This window comes from Gouania willdenowi, chromosome 7 (assembly GCF_900634775.1).
Source record: "Gouania willdenowi chromosome 7, fGouWil2.1, whole genome shotgun sequence".
NCBI lineage: Eukaryota > Metazoa > Chordata > Actinopteri > Blenniiformes > Gobiesocidae > Gouania > Gouania willdenowi.
In genome coordinates this window covers 12,685,332-12,704,363 of record NC_041050.1, presented here as the reverse complement: position 1 = coordinate 12,704,363, position 19,032 = coordinate 12,685,332, and the positions used below count along the sequence as shown (strand labels likewise).

At 39.4% G+C, this 19,032-nt stretch overlaps 1 protein-coding gene across 3 annotated transcripts; it reads right to left on the bottom strand.

Moving 5' to 3' along the window:
• Positions 1-62: 62 nt before the first annotated feature.
• On the bottom strand, positions 63-18,016 carry kdm5c (lysine demethylase 5C). Of its 3 annotated transcripts, none has more exons than XM_028453109.1 (29): positions 17,601-18,016; positions 14,005-14,152; positions 13,720-13,797; positions 12,707-12,829; positions 12,440-12,610; positions 12,149-12,283; positions 10,430-10,486; positions 8,280-8,403; positions 7,919-8,106; positions 7,440-7,598; positions 7,217-7,336; positions 6,964-7,122; positions 5,988-6,169; positions 5,716-5,878; positions 5,514-5,633; positions 5,244-5,438; positions 4,957-5,138; positions 4,753-4,877; positions 4,514-4,661; positions 4,354-4,444; positions 3,882-4,264; positions 3,649-3,787; positions 3,384-3,563; positions 3,175-3,303; positions 2,352-3,077; positions 2,185-2,224; positions 1,906-2,105; positions 1,101-1,295; positions 63-1,025 (listed from the first exon to the last, which is right to left on the bottom strand). In XM_028453109.1, exons 2-29 carry the CDS (start codon positions 14,146-14,148, stop codon positions 1,017-1,019), a joined length of 4,665 nt encoding a protein of 1,554 aa, XP_028308910.1. In that variant the 5' UTR covers positions 14,149-14,152; positions 17,601-18,016; the 3' UTR covers positions 63-1,016. The 3 variants fall into 3 exon arrangements, with proteins under 3 accessions (XP_028308910.1, XP_028308907.1, XP_028308909.1); XM_028453106.1 differs by having other exon boundaries at positions 7,847-8,106; positions 17,601-18,015; XM_028453108.1 differs by lacking the exon at positions 10,430-10,486 and having other exon boundaries at positions 7,847-8,106; positions 17,601-18,015.
• Between the last annotated feature and the right edge of the window lie 1,016 nt (positions 18,017-19,032).

The following is a 19,032-nucleotide window of genomic DNA, read 5'->3' as shown; positions in this document are numbered from 1 at the left end:
AATCCTAAACAACTCTAAACTTTTATTTGTCTAACAAGAGTGAAAAGAAACAAAGGCAACAATAAAATGAAAAGTTTATACATAAAGTCGCAACATCCGTGTGTTTGCCATATCAATAATAATAATAATATCAATAATAATATTAATACTATAACCACTTAAACCCAGAAAATAAAATAAATTCAGACAATGTCATAACAGTGAAGTTACCTTGGTGAAAAACAGGATTGAAGGAGGTAAAAAAAGAAAAAAAACATAGGGTGCAAAGATGTATTGAGAGGAAAAAAAGAGGCGTGTAAGGGTGAGAAAGGAGAGAAGTTACAAAGCACAGAAGTACAGATATTCTTTTTGGGAAAGTAGCACCAAAAAGGTCAATGCCTGTTTTTTAACAGTTCCCAGAATTAAATGTTTCTTATTCTAAAACAGGTCTCCTCTTTAAACAATATCAAATGCAAGAATCAAAACATCTAAGAACCAAAGAGAAGTAAAAAAAAAACAAAAATAAGTGTAACCACACTGCCGTCTCAGATCAGCTGTGAAAAGCCTCCATCATGCTTCCATCAAACCCAAAACATATTACATGTCAACAAAACCACTTAACCGAGATGGGGCTTGGCTGCAGTAGCATTTAATACAGTTGGGTTAACGTAGTATATCGATTGACCTCAGAGACTACGCAAAAACAAAAACGCTCTGAAAAGTCTAACAACGGTCGCACTCGGCCTTAAAAGTTCACAAGAAAAACTGGATCCAGGGAGGAGCAAGTAAGGGCATACCGATGATAGTGAGAGTTTAAATTAAAGAGTGAAGGCGAAGAACAATAATGTACAAGAAGGGGAGAGTCTGTCTCAAAGGGGCCATCGTTTGGCTAGTGTCCAAGGAAAGAAGGAAGAGATGGACAGGAGGGGGAGGGGAGGGATATCCTGCATATCAGCTCAAAGCTGCTCTCTGGCACTGAAAGCTGTCTTTTAAACTTCATCCACAAATCCTTTGAAGAAGCTCCAGTGTCGGCTGCATCACAAAATCTGTCAAAATAAGTAATTTAGTTAAAGGATGATAGATAGAACAGAAGGTGCAGCATTAATGAGACAAACAGTCACCTCTGGACTGGAGTGAACATGTAGGTGAGAGGAGGTGTTTTGGCTGGGTGTGGCTGGACAGCTTTTCTTTGACTCTGAGCTGTCCAATGATGCTTCTCTGGTCTTGTCCTTACTGCTGCTTCTGTGACTCTTCCTCTTCCTCTTTGACTCCTTGGCTCGTCCACGGTTCGTCCTCTTCTGCTCTTCAAGCTCAATCTGAGAAGGAACGAACAAGAGAATTAAAATTTTCATCAGACATCAAATGCAGTAGGTTAAAATTTAGACCAGCACAGTGGAGTTTGTTTTAAAGCTGCTGGAGACTACCTTTTTCTATTTTATCAAATAAAGAAAACTTGGTCAAAAAAAGATGCAATAGTTTAGTTTGGCGTCCAATAGACGGATGTTTAGAAGTGTTTCTATTTCATTCTTATCATTTATTGTGTTTCTTCGCCATCTAAGGGACTCCACATCCCACAATAGAGTGCACAAAACTTTTAACAAGAGTTTTTACAGTAGAAATCAAAAACTTTTGAGCAACAAATTCAACTTTTTTAATTTTTTATTTGCAAAAAAATTATTGATTTATCAATCTATGAGGCCTAAACTATGTCTTAATCTGATTAAAAATCGTCATCCCACGCAACTTTAAGTAAAACACAGTTTATTTCCCTGGATCACTCATTACGTTTGGCCTCTATAAATGTACCGGGTACTAATTATTATTTTTTATTTCAAAAAGCAGCATTTATTTTTGTACGCCACTTTTATGTGTTGGATTTTGACATTTTTGTGCCTGCATTTCAACTATGCTCGTAGGATTCCTGACCTGAATAAGTGTTCGCAGCATTTCTCTGGGCGGAGACGAAGCTGCTTGCAGGACTCTGTGGATGGTGGAGGTCTGGTCTAAGGATAACTCCAGCAGATCTCCTTCCAACTGCAATTCCTCCAGCTGGACCCTGGTGGCTGGAGACAACTCCACCACATGGCCTTTGAGCAAAGGCAGCAGGGGCTCCAGGGAGCCCACACCTGAACAGAAAACAGAGATGCTACAGTGAGCACACTGAGGAAAAGACTGGACTGACTGAAGATTGACATGTTCTCTGACCTGTAACATTTGACTTCTTGATGACATTTTCACATCCAGCCTGCCAAACAAGTAAATAGGATTTATTTGAAATGCACAAATCAGACGTCAAAACTTGTTTTTCCATTGCTTTTGCAATATTTGTGTAATAAACACTTTATTCATAAAGTCGACGTGAAAGCCTTTACCTGAGTGCCGTTAGTTTCTTTTGTCTTCTTTTTAGGCGAGTCCTCCGTCAGATCAATGACTCCATCCTCTCCATCACCTCCGTCTGAGTCTGATAAAACTATAATTGAACTTTGCTCCGTTTCTTTTTCCACTTCCTGATGGAGAGTCTGTTCGAGTTCATGTAACCTCTGCAGTGCTTGCTGCACCTCGTCTGTGTTTAGCGCCTCCTTAGCGCGGCCCTGCCAGGTGATGGCTCGCTCTGTGAGACACTGAAGTGCTTCCCCTTCAGGTAGACGCACGGGCAGCCGCTGCAAGGCTACCAGTAATGCCAGAATAGTCTCCAAGCGTGGGCGCCGTGACCGCTGGCACCGCGGACACAAAAAGCGAGCGTCCCAGTCCCACCAGCAAAGGGGGTTAGTTAGTGGTCCAGATGAGGGGAGCAGAGATGGAAAAGGAACGCAGCCGCCATGAAACCAGTCCTTGCACAAATGGCAGCGGAGCTGAGGAGTTTGGGGCTGCCCGGAGCACACACACACCGACACAGCAGCGGTGCCAGGGGTGTGCTTACTGCTACCATTGTCCTTTACAACATTCTCCAAGCAGGATGTGTCCGTCTCCAAAGTGCTGTTCATATTCCCGTTCTCCTTGTGACTCACAGCGTTCAGACTAGATTTACAGAGATTTCCTTTCTGTAACTTGAGGAGTGCCTCCTTTTCCCGATGCTCGCCTTCTTTAAAAGCCACCACCTAGAGTCGAGGCACACACACATAAACCAGCCATCACAATATGTAAGGACATTAACAGACAGGGCATGATGTTTCAAAGACAGATGGGTTTGCTCACAATGGCAGCAGGGTCCCTCAGGTCTTGGGCGGACAGCCCTAGAGTGTTGGTATCAGAGTCGTCTGATGAATCGTCAGGCAGCTCTTCTTCATTAAGCCTCTCCCTCCTCTTTGCACATGGACACAAAACCTAAAGGAACATTTAAGATGATATCAAGACAACGCTGACAATGAGCGTTGTTACATACATTGTGAACCTAACTTCTTTACCTCCAACAGACTGTGCTGACTGCTCTTCTTAAGGAAGGTCTTGCAGGTCTTGTCCCTCCAGGAGTGAGCGCTGGCCACCTGCAGCTCCAACTGCCTCAACTCGTCCATATAAACAGGCAAATCCCTTCCAATGGCAACCAGGCCTTCAAGGTCATCCAGACAGGGGTAATGTTCCCCATTCTACAGCAGCAAATGTGTTGTCCATTACACAAGTATTTTAGTTCATTTCCCACTGTAGAGCGCCGTAATAAAAATATTTTCTTACCTGGATTTCTTCCAAGTCTGTGGCCCAGGCGCGTGCTCGGGTGAGACATCCCTGAAGAGCCAAAATATTAGGCAGCGTGACAGGAATTAATTGGGCTTCATTAACTATTGCCTCCAGAGTAGATAGGGGATGCTTTTGCCTATAGGAGGAAAAAAAAACAGGTAGATGAAGTAACTACAAAGAGCAGATTGTTTGCTTTCAATTGATTTTATTAACTTATTCATCCTTGTTACCTTTGTTCGAGGCAGATCTGAGCTTTCTCCTCCCATCGCTCAGCGATCGTGAGCAGCTCCTGTAGCTCTGCCATGGCCGTCTCCACAGACACACTCTGAGGCACGGTGCAGCCTGCCTCAATCAGGTTCCTCAACACATCCAATGTGACTTCCTGTCTCTCGCTTCCTTCCGTGCCCAAGGTGCGCCTCACCTTTCCAAGCCAATGCCCCTGTTCCTTCAGGCCCAGTAGCACATTACACTCTGGCACCACGACGGGCAGCTTGCCCCCTTCTTCCATTAACGACTGCAAATGGTCTGGAGGAAGAGAGTCTTTCCTCCAGTCTCGCTGATTAAGGACCTCCTGAGCCCTGCTCTGAAAGTCCTCCACAGTCCGAAAAATCGCCTTAATAATGAGTGTGCAGAAGCCATCATTAATAAAAATACTCTTCAGCATATAAAAGGTTTGAAGATTGTGCACACAGTAGTTCTCACCTTCACTTCATCTAACTGGTTCATCACACAGGGAAGGTTTTGCATTGTCTCAACCAAAGACTTCAACTCAGCCAATGCCATCAGACCACAACTAAAGAGAAATGTATGTCAGCCTGGGTTACTAAACACTTGATATAAACTTTCATTTGTGTTCACTTACCTTGACTCTACGTGACTAAGGACTTTAGTACAACTCTGCTGGCAGTGTTCAGCATCTTTCAGAATGGAGTTGAGTTTGCGGAGAAGTTCGTTATCAGGAAACTTCTTTTCAGCAGCCTCAGCCTTTAACATCTCCAGGCCACTGATTTCTGAAATAGCAAAAACTCTTAGTATATTTTTGGGGGCCATTTCAGCTACAGTATGTGAAAGAACCAAAATGCAAGGTCACTAAATTCATACCTATCTTATTTCCTTCTTCCTGTTCAAGTGCTTCTTTTACTCTATTGGCCCATGAATCAAAGGACTCGGAGCGGACTTTTAATCGATACAACATAGCCAGCAACTCATCCAGGGTGTATCTGTACCTGAAAGATGTAACGGTAAAATTAAATTTTGGCAAAAACAATAGGTTGAGATTATTTTTGTAGAATGCACACATCTTACCTGAGGTAGAGCTTTTCAGTGTGGCAGTTACACAGATCCTGAGTGTGATACAGACACACGAGTCGCTCGGGACAGTTTGAGCAGGCCAGTGCAGAAAGGAAGCATGTGGTCTTGCATTTATCACACTGCCTCTCATCATCAGGCAGCAGCTCAAACGCCTCTCGCTCTGCTTCAGTGATGCCCTATGAGTGCAAACAAAACTCACTTTAGCACTTTACATCGAACATACAAACCAAAATCTACTTTTGTGTAATAATTTGTGACTCATTCCAAAAACTATAACTTACCCGTTCCATCAGGCTTTTGCGAAGCTTCCTCTCCTCTTGCACAATAATGAACATTTCCCGATGCGTTGCTGCAGCCAAGTTCAAGTCTAGCTTCTCTGGATTAGCAGCCATTTTACAAGTGAGCTCCTCATGGGAGAACACACAATACCTCCTCAGACGTCGGTAGTGTTCAATACAGGAACGGCCAGCAGGCAGCTGAAAAAAACGATAACAGATCATCCTCTTGTGGTCTAAATAAACTAAATTGTTAAAAATAATAAACAAACATACCCAGTCTGCAGTGAGGAAGTTTACCGCCTCAGCAAAGTTATATCCTTGATTGAAGCCGCTGTGATAGGCTCTGGGGAAGGTGATGACAAACTCACCCGCACACTGGTTTGTGCGCACAACCTGCCGAAAAGAATGATATTCATTGATATCTTTATAAAACCCAAGTGTGACTTGTGAGTTCTTGTGTCCATGTGATACTGACCGGTACACCGTGAGACATTAGGATGTTGGGGTTCATAATGGTGACCAGCTGATGCAGGAGATCAGGCTGGAACTCAAACAGCTCAGGAGTCAGCTTCTTCATCACCTCCTCAAGTCGCTCAGCTGCCACTGATGGGACACCGTACCAAGTCTTGGGTTCGCCCCTGAAGATGTGAGAAACATGATAGCATATAAACAGATGTTGCTAGAATCACTAATCACAGCTATATCGTGAAACAGCACGCTCCAACAATGCAGTAAGTTGTGGCGTACCAGTGCAGGTAGTTGATAGAGTAGCTCCAGTGATCTTCAATGTGCCAGCAGAAGGCGGAGAACACCATGCCCACATAAAGCCAGGGCACTTTCATCCCAGAGATGTCTCCATTGATGTGGCAGAGAAGCGACTGCTCCAGCACAGGCATCACATTTAAGTTCCAGCCACTGCGCGCGTAATCCTGACAGACAAAGAAAACAGTGCACTCAATATTTTGCAAAAAAGCAAAACAGGCATGTATAATTCTAAAATATTCTTAGATCCAAGTCTCTTCACTAAAACAAAGTGATAGTTACTGACAATCCACATTAACTACAATTACAATAATCACACACGTTTATCCAAAACAAACAGTGACCCTCCAATTACACGACACACCCAAACAAGACTTCGGGCGTGTTTGGGATTCAGCCAAAACAAAACTCATAAGCAGAGGGAATGCAGATGAATTTAAGGCCCAATAACTGCCACTACCAGTACAATCCCCTAATTCAACTTTATCTTCCCGTTTTAACTTATCCTGAGTTTGATTTTCAGGCTAGTGAAATTTGATTACAATTTGTTCAACTTGTAAACCTGAGACCTGTATCTCTGGTTTACATGTTGGGCTGCGTTTCCCAGCTGTGAATAAACAAAACATGTTCTGTGTTGACGTCTCAAGCTCTGGCAGCAAAAGCAGGAAGTTCACAATAGAAGAGATGTGAATGTGATCTGTGTCCTTAGTTACTTTTGTAATAGGAGTGTTCGTCTGTTTAGTGTGTTAAGGTCATGTGTCCAACAAAGTGCAAAAGAATGAACACAGAACCCAGCAAAAAACATGAATCTTACCACTAGCAGCTTTTTCATATCAACAGTAAATAAAGTTTAGCAGTACAACTAATCAAACTAAGCCAAATATGTAATAGACTCTTGTGCAATTTATATGAAATTGAGAAGAAGTGTCTAAAAAACAAAAACAAAAAACTGCATACATACCTCCTCTTCCTTTGTAAGCGTCCTTTTGCCATTGTTCATGGGGAAGCCGCTGCCGAACTCTTTGGAATGAATGTCTGCTCCATACTCCACCGACACATCTTCCTCAATACTACTGACTAATCTCCAGAACTCTCTCTCTACGAGCTCCGTGGGCACCATCTACACAAACATCGGAGATCAAGATTAATCTTGCGATACTCTCACTCAACAAACCGACTCTTATAATTAAATAAATTTGTGTGATCACACTCACATGGACAGGCATGTTGAAATAATCTGCTTTGAAACTATCTGCCATTTCCCCAAAACTCTGCAGCGTGTACTCTCGGGTAGCTTGTTCAAAGCCAAATACTTCAGAGGGTTTCTTGCACTCCTGAAACAATAATCAAAAACAAAATTGACACAAATCAATGTATGACAACACTTAATGTAAAGAAAACAAAAACAAATAGTTATTTCATAAAATTAATTCTTACTTCAGCCACACACTTAGGGCAACGCCAGTTGCCTTTGGGCATGTCAGTAAGAGGGGGTAGCAGGCAGAAACTGTGGTAGTTGTCATCACAACCATCACACAGCAGAAGTTTGTCATCGTCATCTCCCCGGCCGCACATTCGACACACAAAATTATCCACCTTTTAAAGCGTGTGACATGAAATAAAACAGGGTTACTCATGGGAACTAAATGTGCTCAAATGTTAACTTTATACAAAACTATAACTCTTTAAATTTATCTAAATCTTAGCATTTGAAAAAATCAGACAGATTGTGTGAGAGAAGACAACTTCCATTCCAATTATGTCATTATTGAAAATGTTAATAAATATTGTAATGTCTGTCAAGTCACCCAGACCATCAATGATGAGTCCACTGTTAAACTTACACACTGCGCATTGGTGGGGTTACGTCTGAGCCTCATGGTCATTTTAGTGCAGGGCCCATTTGTATTGTTTACCATGTCCTCGCTCAGCTTCCCATTTTCCTCTTCACCCTCATCTTTCTTCACTGTTACACTAAGTGGAGGCTTTGGAGAACTGGGCGTGCCTCCGTTGCTCTCCTGAGGCGGCAGCTCTGACTTGACCAAGGTGTCACCAGGAGCAGTTGAAACATCATCCTTAATGGTGAGTGTTTGGGGCAGCCCATCTGAAATTAAATTCCTGATTTCACTCCTTTGTTGAAATTCAAGTAATTGTAACTTGGTGCCAATACTTCCAGGTTTAACAGTATTTCATCACATTGTATGTGGCTGATTTAGGTACAGAGAGAGAGAAAAGAAAAAAAAAAAAAAAAAAAAAAAAAAAAAAAAAATCACTCACACTTTTTTCTCAAGCCTTTGTTCCGAGCCACTAGTCCAAGTCCCATCATCTTTGGCCCTGCGCCATAAATCTGCAGCTTCTTCAGCTCTGGGTTTTTCTCAATGTCTTCTTCTGTGGGTTCAGGCTGTTGATGGAGCATAAGTTTAATATGATGCCACAAATGGAAATTTGCCACTGTCCAAAGCACACTGAGCAAAGCAAAGGCCAAGTGCAGAACAAATGTTTAAAATGTAAGTGCATTACAAGAAAGGACTAAGCTGGGTTAGAAAGTCAGAACAAGTTATATTATGATCAAAGAAGATCTGGAACGTGAAGACCCATCACCACCACCACAAACAATCACCAGGAACAAAAACCATACAGTTATAAATTTGGATTTTATTTGGGGATCCTACTTCCATTCAGCTGACAAAGAACTTAAATGTGCTTTAACTCATCTGTATAAATTCAAAAACACAAAAAGTCTAACATTTATTATTACTACATTTCTTTTACTTTCAGGTTTTAATAAATAGTGCAATTTCAATTATCTTGTATGAAAAACTCTACGCCTGGAATGGAATTGAAAAAAGTTTACTTTTTAAATCCTATTGAAGGGACATTTGACTGAAAGTTGAACTTTTTTAGTGTATGTTGAATATAATCAAATTTATTCCCACAAATACACAATGGTGGCAGTAATTACTCATGATTCAATATTGTTCTAAATACCTTTTAAACAGTTATCCAATGACACCTTATATTTACTTTGACCTAGTTGCAGTTGTATCCTGTGAAAAATACACAAAGGTATTGACGATACCTTTAGGGTTTTAGTCATAGTCTCTTTGTGCTGCCAAAGGTGACACCTCTTATGCCATATGTGCAACAACCATAAGCAATAAAGCAGATTTCTAAGGCTTAATTTTGGCAAACACACAAGTGTGGTTTTAAATTAACATTCTAAATCAAACTAATTTGCCGCAACCTTGTGACAACCTGTATCACATTCAGCAGGTTTTTAAAAATCTATTTTCAATGTATCCCACAACTTAACACATGGTTTAAGTCAAGGAAATTTTGTTTTGTGAAAAAGCACATTATGCAACTGACCAATCCTAGCACCAATTCCACCACAGGTGTAACAAAATCAATGTTACATTTGCATGGAAGGCTAGGTTGTAGGTGTTCCAGCAGTATTTAGCCCAAGGCATTTCACTGCCTCTGCCGTCTCATTAAAGTATGCCATGTGTTCACTAGAAAAAATACCCCCAGCATTTCACATGAGGAAAAAAAATATTGTAATTAATTGGATTAGGCCATAGCTTCAGAAACAATTGCATTTCTGTTGCAAATTGGTTTTTATCAAACTTGCTTGAATTATTTAGCTTGCTAGTCTTTTCTGCTTTTCAAACACTTGTATCATGTTGTAAAATGTGTGCCTCCAGTAACCGGTTGCACAACAACTGCTGAAATTAACTTCATACGTCACCGGTAAAAACAAAAAGGAACACACCAAATACGACAGTGCTTTGTAGGACGTGACCTATTCATATTTTAATCTCCCTAATCTTTAGCACACACACACACAAAAAGAAAACCAAAGCTTGCAGCTACTGCTGGAGACTCAGGCCACAACTATAGACATTATGGAGCAAATAAAACAGCAAGGATGCAAAGACACAAATACAGCCTCGCATCAAAGCATCGCAGGCAAAAAAGAGGCCACAGTGAAACATTTTGGGAGCACATCCAATTTAAAATAACTTAAGTTCATATACAGTCTACTATTAAGTACCTGTACCATTCAGAACAAAAAACACTCGGTTCTCATCTACAGAGTGGATTTAGTCAAACACATTAGTCTCCTATACACAAATGGATAAAATTGATGGATAAAGAGTGCAGAGCACAAACAGGAATACAGAAAACTCTCGAAATATCCGGTTCACACATTGAATGTTACATGTCAGCGACATGTGACCAATTCATGAGTCAACATCCATACAGTGTGAAAAGCAAGAGACATGAGTGCAAGTTTGTGAAAATGTTTAGTGGTTACAATAAAAGAAGCATCAAAATAACTTCAAAAGGAAGCTCTGGACGCCTAAAAAAGGAAATATGAAGTGAGTCGCGGCAGAAAGTGAGCTCATATGCTCAAGAGGCAGTACCGCAGAGATGAGTTGAGAGCCAGTGGTGAGAGGATGAGGGGCCAGATCCTCTGGACTCTGCAAGGGGAGACAATAACAGCAACAATAAACTAAGACAAAAGGAGGGAAAGGAAATGAGACAGGAGGGGGAAGAGTCTGGAGAAAACAGCCAGATGCACAAAAGATATCACCAGGTCGTATAATGATATGGTCACATCTTATGGTGGTCAACTGTACCCACGAAGAAGCAAAATATAGCATGATAACTTACAACAATGGCCATCTTTATTTTAACAATCCTTAATAGTGATAAATGTTATTTTAGGATTGCAAAATACTCGTAACTAACGGATCCAAAAGAATCAAACATGAGTATAGTCATAACACACAATTTCAGGTTTGTTTACTTTAAACTTTAAATTAAGTTTAAGGTCATATCTGCGTCACTGACAGACCTATTACAAAAGTTTAAAACTCAATAATAAAAGGTTTCTAGTCTACCACATTTGCCATTAACATTAATTGATCAAATTATCCAGTCGTTCAATACATTTCGCCTTCACATAGGAAGAAGTGTTTAGTGGGATGTAAGGTTTATTTGAGGTTAATGTGTTGAAGGTTTCTCAACGTGTAGTGGAAAGTACAAAAACTGAAAAAAAGCCTTTCTGAAGAAAATTAATTTGAATAAAAAACCTATAAATGATGACAATATAAACAAAAAGAAAACCTGAAATTCTCAGAGACCAGTGAATGTGACATAAGCAAAAGGATGCACTTAAATTTGAGGTGTATTTCTCATGATACTTGAAGCAACAATAAGTCACTGTCATTCACTAAAATGAATACCACAGCTTTGAATTAAACAGGCAAAACCAAACATGAAGGTCAGCAAATAAAGGACAAACACACTGGCATTCTTATGTCAGTCTGTCTACTTAATGACTGAAAGTAAAGGAAATAATGTGATCACCAAAACAAAGATAATAGCACAGCAGTGAGAAGCAGCGCTAGCAGAGCAGCAATGGCACAAAAGGGTGAGAACAAGCAAGCAGATCACATCTCCAGGACACCACGCTGCAGCTTTAACACAAAGCAGGGCACATAAATGAAGACAGAAAAACTGTGAAATACATAATGAGCAAAACATTTGTCATGTTGAATTCAAGATTTGTTAGCCTGTGGAGATGGAAAAGCTATCGTCATCAAAATAGCTAATGATCAACTGTCTACATTTATAGTGTGCTATTAATTAGGGATGTCCTGATACAACTTTTTAACTTCCGATACGATACCGACATTGCAGCCTTGATTATTGGCTGATACCGATATTGATTTGATACCGGCAAAAATCATACTTTTATTACTTATTTTGTAGTGTGGAATGTTAAAAAGGGCTTGATCAAGTGATGTTACTCAAACAGAGAGCAATAGTCAGCAACAGTAGGTTTGAGAAAAACTGACCCATTTATTATTAACCAATTGGTTACATAAATGTTAACCTTCAACATAATATCTACAGTGTTCTACAATTAAATAAAAATATATCAGAGATTTTAGATGCCGTTTGATGAAATCCGATACTCGTTTTCTAGCTGATATTGGACCGATATCTGATATCAATATCGGATCGGGACACCCTACTATTAATGAAACTATTAACAATTTGTGCACAGAGAATTTAAATTCATTAAAAAAAACAAAAACACTAATCCATATGACCAGTGACAGTTCACCACTCACATCAGGTTGGCATCGGTTTGCTCTGCGTCCATAACTGCTTGTTTTGGATGGCTGCACAGACTGTCGTAAGGGAATGGAGTGAGGTTTATACTCTTTATCCACATCTTCTCCATCATAGTGCTTTGGCTTGCAGTGCTACAAAAAAAGAAGAAATATTCATTAAAACATGTAAAAAAAAATAAATACATTTAAAAATAGGGCAAAAACAAAGCTACTCTACATTTACATTAATTCTGAACATCTATTGCTTTAACTACACTTGATGCCATGGACAACAGAAATGAGTAATACTGGCAGGCTGGTCCCAGACTGGAACATTTCAAAGGGGTAGACAATTCTTTCGTAGTGTGAGCGCAACAGAGAACCAAGGTTCTTTCCTGCTGGGTAGCCAAGCCTCTGGGCCACGCGAGCCCAGCGTCGCTCCTTACACACCATCTCAAAACCTCCTTCATCTGTAACAACCTGAAGCAGAAAATCACAATGTCAAATAATTTAATTATCAAACGGTCAAAAAAATATTTCTATAAGCACTCGGTATTTTACTAATATTTTTCTCACCTTTGATAAGCTGAACAGGTCAAGGATGCGCCTTTCAATATGTGGAATTTTCAAGGAAGAACCCTGAATCTCCCAAAATCTGGCAATTCTGTCCAAATAATTAAGTTTCACTCGAGTCTTAGCCTAAAAAAATAGAACAAAAAAAGACACTGAGCCTTAAATTATTTAGCTATTTTCTAAAACTACTATCTGAATACAAGAGCATAAAAACACCCACAATGCAGATATATTTTAAAAGAAAAGATTAGCTTCGTTCTCGCTCTAAATGTTTCCGCCTAACTTTATTTTGTAAACAGACGTAACACTGAAAATTTAAGTCTGCATTGCAGGCATCAGGTAAAGACATGGGTTACGTTCAGACTGCAGGCAAATTACACTCAATTCATAGGATAAAGTGTGTGGCCTAAGATAATACTTTACTAGTCCCACAAGCAGGACATTCTGAACAAGGTCATCAATAATGCAACATCACATCCCAAAATAGGAGTAACACATCTCTCCATCAATAGTAGCTGAATAAAGACTAATCATCTGAATTGGTGTGTTCTAGAAGCTAATGATTCAGCACAACTGGTTACCTTTTAATTTATATGTGTTGACTGTAAAGAGGTGTTTAAAAAAGGAAAGCTGACTTTGGAAATGTGTTTTTTAAACTGTAGATTGTAACAAGGGCTTTGTAGGGAACCGTGCACTGTTTGAAACTTTCACTAATCAAAATGAAACAACAAAATGAAGACTTGCACACTTCCTCATTGTTCACATCTCCTTCCCACAACACTGAGGTAGCAGTCATGACGTGTGTGCTGAGGAGCACTCTCCTATTACCACTACTTATGCCAGCAATCTTTATTTAGTAAATAGCAAGATTGTAATATACAGGGCACAGCAAGAATAACAGTTCTCTGGTCTTCAGTGTGGAAGTATTGAATAGACAAAAATTTATTGACAAACATTTTTTTCCTTAAACTTTAATGACATTTAAGATGGGAAAAACAAAAAAATGAACAAATTACCTCCAACTCATTGAGTCTCTGGATGCGTGGTGTGAAGCGAAAGTTATCCAACTCAACTGAAAATGGAGGTTGCCAGTCCTATCAGAAAGTAAAGAAAAGATCGGCTTTGAAAGTCTGAATAGTGAAACCACAGCATGTACTTTCTCACAGTTCTTGGGTCATGGACAAAAAAAAAAAAAAAGTTAAATAAGTAAAAAAAAACAACAAACAGACTTTCGCTTTGAATATAGAAAAAACTCTTCTTAAATGGTATCCACATGCTCAAACAACAAAGTACGTATTTACTGGTGGAGGTCGAATTTTGCAGATTCCAGACTTCTCAGCGATTGGGCGGATCTTAGCGATGTAACCCAAGGGATCCTGAAACTCCTCCAATGTAGGTTCAAACACTGGACACTCCGGAGGAGGCAAAAACTCGTCCGATTCCATTGCCCTAATAAGCAGAAAATTATTAGAAAACTCATTAAAAATGACTGACAGCAGTAAAAAAGTTAAAAATCCGCTTAAAAGTGAAAATAAGTGTTTCTCAAGCATTGGCTGAAACAGTATTGGTTTGGCAATTTAAAATGACTTGACTAATGTAATCTTTGCTACTTTTTCGTTTAATATGAGTCTGTAGTTTCGAGTGTTTTCAAGTGAAAACGCAATAATTTGTTGCGTTTTGGCTGTCCATTAACACGGCAATGGCATTTTGGTGCTTGAAAACAGAGCTTTTAAAAAAACGGGCTCCAGAGTGGAAGCTTTTGAAAACGCTTTTGTCTCCGTGCAAACGGGCATGTGCCTCAGCAGCACACTGGCCATGTTTACAAGAGAGCTTTAATTCCCCTTTAAAAGTTAAATCCACTTTAATCTCACTTTGTAAATGCCTAATTCCAAATGCAAACAGACATTCTGAATTAAATTTAAATCTGAAAGAAGTAGCTGGTTTATTCTGACCTTAATTCCGAAGGGAATAATTCCTTGATCTTGTAAACGCTTAATTCCGGTTTTAATTAATTCTGGCCATTCTGCGCATGCTCGCCCTGTCGTGATGAAGCACTGGTGACATAATCCAAAATGGCCGCCCAGACTCGAGCCGAGACAGTCTATTTAATAAGAACCATAGAAGACATGGATATCATGAAAAGAGTAGATTGACGAAAGCATAAACATGCAGACATTCACACAAACATTGGCAAAAGAAACGGGCTTCATCTGGGGAATGAAGCCTTGCACCAGATCTTCACTAATGACGCACGGGTCATCATAAAGTTCTCCTTTCACTCAACATACTGTATAGTGGAGGCAGAGCAGCTATTGCATTAACCACTGGCTTTTACTGGCCAAAGTACGTTCATCTACCTCCGTTCTCCTCCTTAGTGGACGAAAGTGAAACAGCTGCTGCTTCAAAACTACAATCAAAATAAAAGTGAAAACAGTTATGTGGTCTTCTATGTTGTAGGCAAAATGTTTGTTGCATTCGCAATAGAAGTGAAGATGTCACGTTCACCCTTTTCCAACCAGAGCCTTTCCCAACCAGGAGATCTAAAGTGGAATTAAATAAAGCTGAATAAACCTGTTTTTCATGTAAACCTCAATTTGGAATTACCATTTCCATGTACACACGAAGCAGAACACTTTAATTCCGAATTAAAGTTAAAGTAACTGTGACCACTGCTTGTGTGCCTCACTCTTTGGAATTTAACTGTACTTCTCCAACAAAGTGTTGATTTACTTCACCATCACTTGGATCCGCTGAGACATATTTCATGCCTGCACCAAAATCTGACCACAATCACAGTGCCGCACTCCTAGAGCTTTTATATATATATATATATATATATATATATATATATATATATATATATATATATATATATATATATATAGTATTTGCACAAACCCGGAATCGGGCTTAATTTCTATCTTTTTAACATGGACTGTGGTTGAACTCGGCCCGAACGCTGCACAGTGAATGAACGGCCAGATAATGTTTCGATGAGCACAAGAAAAACACACAAATGGATGCTGACGGGGAGATGGAAGCTGTCCTCTGGTAAATAAATGTTAAAAAAATTAATAAACAATTTGTGGACTTTAGTGCTGTCCCATGCTTGTTAGTAGTTCTCTCTAGTCCTGGGACATGTTTTAAAGGTGTCGCTACTGTCGTAGCTCGTCTCTCCTCTAAACTTGTGTTCATCTCTCCTCTGTTTCACCAGGAGGGTGAAATACAAGTCTGTGCTACATGAAATGCATTACTATTGCAACAACACATCATCAGTAGGGTAAAACTAACCTGTCTCACGACGGGTTAGTAAAGACTGAGCTTTGTATTTGAATGGCCTGGCGGACTCCGTTTTGGTGTCCGCCCGAGTATGTTTGAGCCTTTACTTGTTTTCGGAGGGAGTGTCTCAGCGCATGGCTGTTTTTGGTTCATTGCAAAACAACACTGCCATCTATTAGGCTTGCATGTACACTACATTGTTTTATAAGTTTCACTCGGTCTCATGTAGACAGATTTTTTTGAAAACGTTGCCGTGTGAATGAAGAACTTTTAGGAAACAAAAACGGAAACAGGAGGAAAATGCTGTCGTGTAGACAGGGCCTCAGTTTGAATGACATACATTTCATTGAAACAAAATTTGGGGATCCACTGGTTGAAAACATGTCAGGCTCTAAATGCTTTTTTATTAGATTTCTTACAATTCAGTAAAATTCGTAAAATAGCTAAATTACACTGGAAGTGTAATAAGATGGATCACCTCAATTATATGAGTTAACTGAAATTTGTTGCATCATGTTACTAAAACATAAGTCTACAAAAGATTGGTTAATTTGCATTCTTACGCAATGCACTTGCTTCCAGGCTGTCTTCTTTATTTAAGAGTTAATAGAATAGTGTTAGTACATTTTGAAACAAGAAAAATGCAGGATGTGGATATTATTTAATCCCAAAAGTGATGGATGTTCAAACCCCTTCCCCCACCCCAGACACAGGAAAACAGATGCGGTTAGATGAAGGCCCACTGTTTGAAAAAAAAAAAAAGGGGAATAACGACTCCCAACTAAAAAAAAAAACAAGATACATTTGTGCTAAACTGTTTAAATATTTATGTATATAAATATATATTACATATGAGAGATCATGTTGGGTCTATCATGTATGAAAAATTGGTCAAGGCTAAAAATAGAGTACAGGAAACCTGCGTTGAAAAATAATCCTTTCAAAATAAATAAACTCTAAAAGGGGAACGCTACTGTCTTGTAACCTATTTATCAGACAATTCCTGGGGCCTGCAGACAAACAATGGCGTGGAGGCCATGAACCTAAAGGTGCAGAAGGCCTTGAAGACATCACTGCTATTGGGTTGGGCACAAACGTTCGAAGCCAAAAAATCACATCTACAAATTCAGACGTTGTAAACGCTTTTTCAAACAGATGATCATATTTTGCATATTCAGACTGTTGTCACTTCTAAATGTAGGTTTAACTGCTGTTAGAATAAATCTCACATCGACAGTCGCCACCAAAACAAACAAGGGAAAAGAGGAGGCCTTCAATTCAATTGTGTAACATAGGTCAGTTAAGTGTCATTCAATAAATTATTTTGAAAAAGATGGTATATTGATTATCTATTGTGCACATACAGGATGCAAAAAGGGGCTAACGTTAGCATTAAGGCCTCCCCTGGTTCTCAGTGCAGTGCCATCGCCTTCTACGGTAGTTGATACCTAGCATCAGTTTGCTAATGTATGGCAGATGGAAGTCAGCAATGGGATAGCACACTAGCAAACGACATAACAGTTGTCAAATGGAGCTGTAATATTCATGTCCTAAATATTGCTATTTGCTGCCACTTAAGTCACACTATAATGTAACCCATTTCACCCCCGTGACTGACCCGCAGACACCTCGATGTCCCGGGCTATGAGAGGGACTGTGGCCGCCCCGTTTCCTCCTGTTGTGGTGTTGCCTGCTGGTGGCTGAGCTAACGTCGGTCAGCTGTGCTCTCTTCAGTTGGCTAGCTTAGCGCTGCTAGCAAACTTCGCCGTTCTTTTCGGCTTTAGCTCTCCATTTACTCCGCTCTGCCATGTAAACACGTGAATTCAAGGCGCAAATGTTGCCGTTCACCTAGCAAGCGTCTCAAACTTTGTCAATTCGTGTCGTTATCAATCATTTCCCGACCGACATCATCACCATCGTCAGGCCGTCCTATCTTTCTTGACGAGACGCCATCTTAGTTTTTTTTTTTTCCTCCTCGGGGCCGGAGTACGTGATCAGATCTTCACACCACGGCGCGCATGTTTACTTCTAGAAAATAGTTCCCACGTACGCCAAACACCTACGTCATGTGATTACAACACAGCCCCCCCCCCCCCCCCCCCCACCCCACCGTCTCCGCCCCCAATGATAACCTGACGACCTGTATTTCTCCAAATTTTTAGAAACAGGGAATAAATGCTGTTTTTGCAATAACGATCCAGAATCTCTTACAGATTTATTTTATTACTGTATTCATATAATTGGTTTCTGGGGTCAAATGGAAAATTACTGAGAACTGAGAATTACTTATATTTATATTTAATTGTAAATGTATTATCATGTACTTTGAACATAAGAAAAATGAAAGTTGATTTCATTGAAAATCTGTTCATTTTATATGATAAATTCTACATGCACAAGTGTGAATTCAACAAATTTCTCCTCTATTTTTAAGCCTCTGTGAATTAAAAAAAATATATAAAGACTTTGTCCCTTATTCATACAAAAAAAAGCATAAAAACTGTGAAAATAAAAACAACAAATTTGCTAACCAACAGCCAAATATTGTTGTTTTTAAAGCGTATTATTTACGTATTATGTACTTATTCGAAAAATATTGAAAATAAAGCTTAAACCCTGAAGCGACTAAGACAAAAAGTCTGTATGGAAAATACAGTATGAGCTTGGTTCACCCTCAAGCCCTTTTTACTTTGTTTTTCATTATTTGTTGTATTTCTGTTTTTTTTTTTTTTTGTATAGTAGTATAGTCAATTAAAATATAATAGAAAATGTGACCTGACGACTTTAGAAGCCCAGAGATGAGTTATTGTTCAACAAATGAAATTAAAATTTTAGAATTACTTTTATGTAATAATATACAATACATTCAAAAACAAGAGCACTTAGAGAGCGCAAACCTCCTTCAAGCACCAAAACTCCTCTTCATATATTTATTATCTGGATTATGTATCGTGCGGCTCTCATGAACTCCCTCCTGTGTCTCAAACATTGTTCTTAATCCACAAACTCAAAATAATAAGTGCATTCATAAATATTAGTAGTAAATACTA

Coding starts and splice junctions, on each gene's coding strand:
- kdm5c (XM_028453106.1), bottom strand. CDS start 14,148: ATGGAATCGGACGAGTTTTTGCCTCCTCCGGAGTGTCCAGTGTTTGAA. Junction 4,662..4,752: donor GGAAGAAGGAAATAAGATAG/GTATGAATTTAG, acceptor TTGCTATTTCAG/AAATCAGTGGCCTGGAGATG. Junction 3,304..3,383: donor GTCAGCACAGTCTGTTGGAG/GTAAAGAAGTTA, acceptor ATGTTCCTTTAG/GTTTTGTGTCCATGTGCAAA.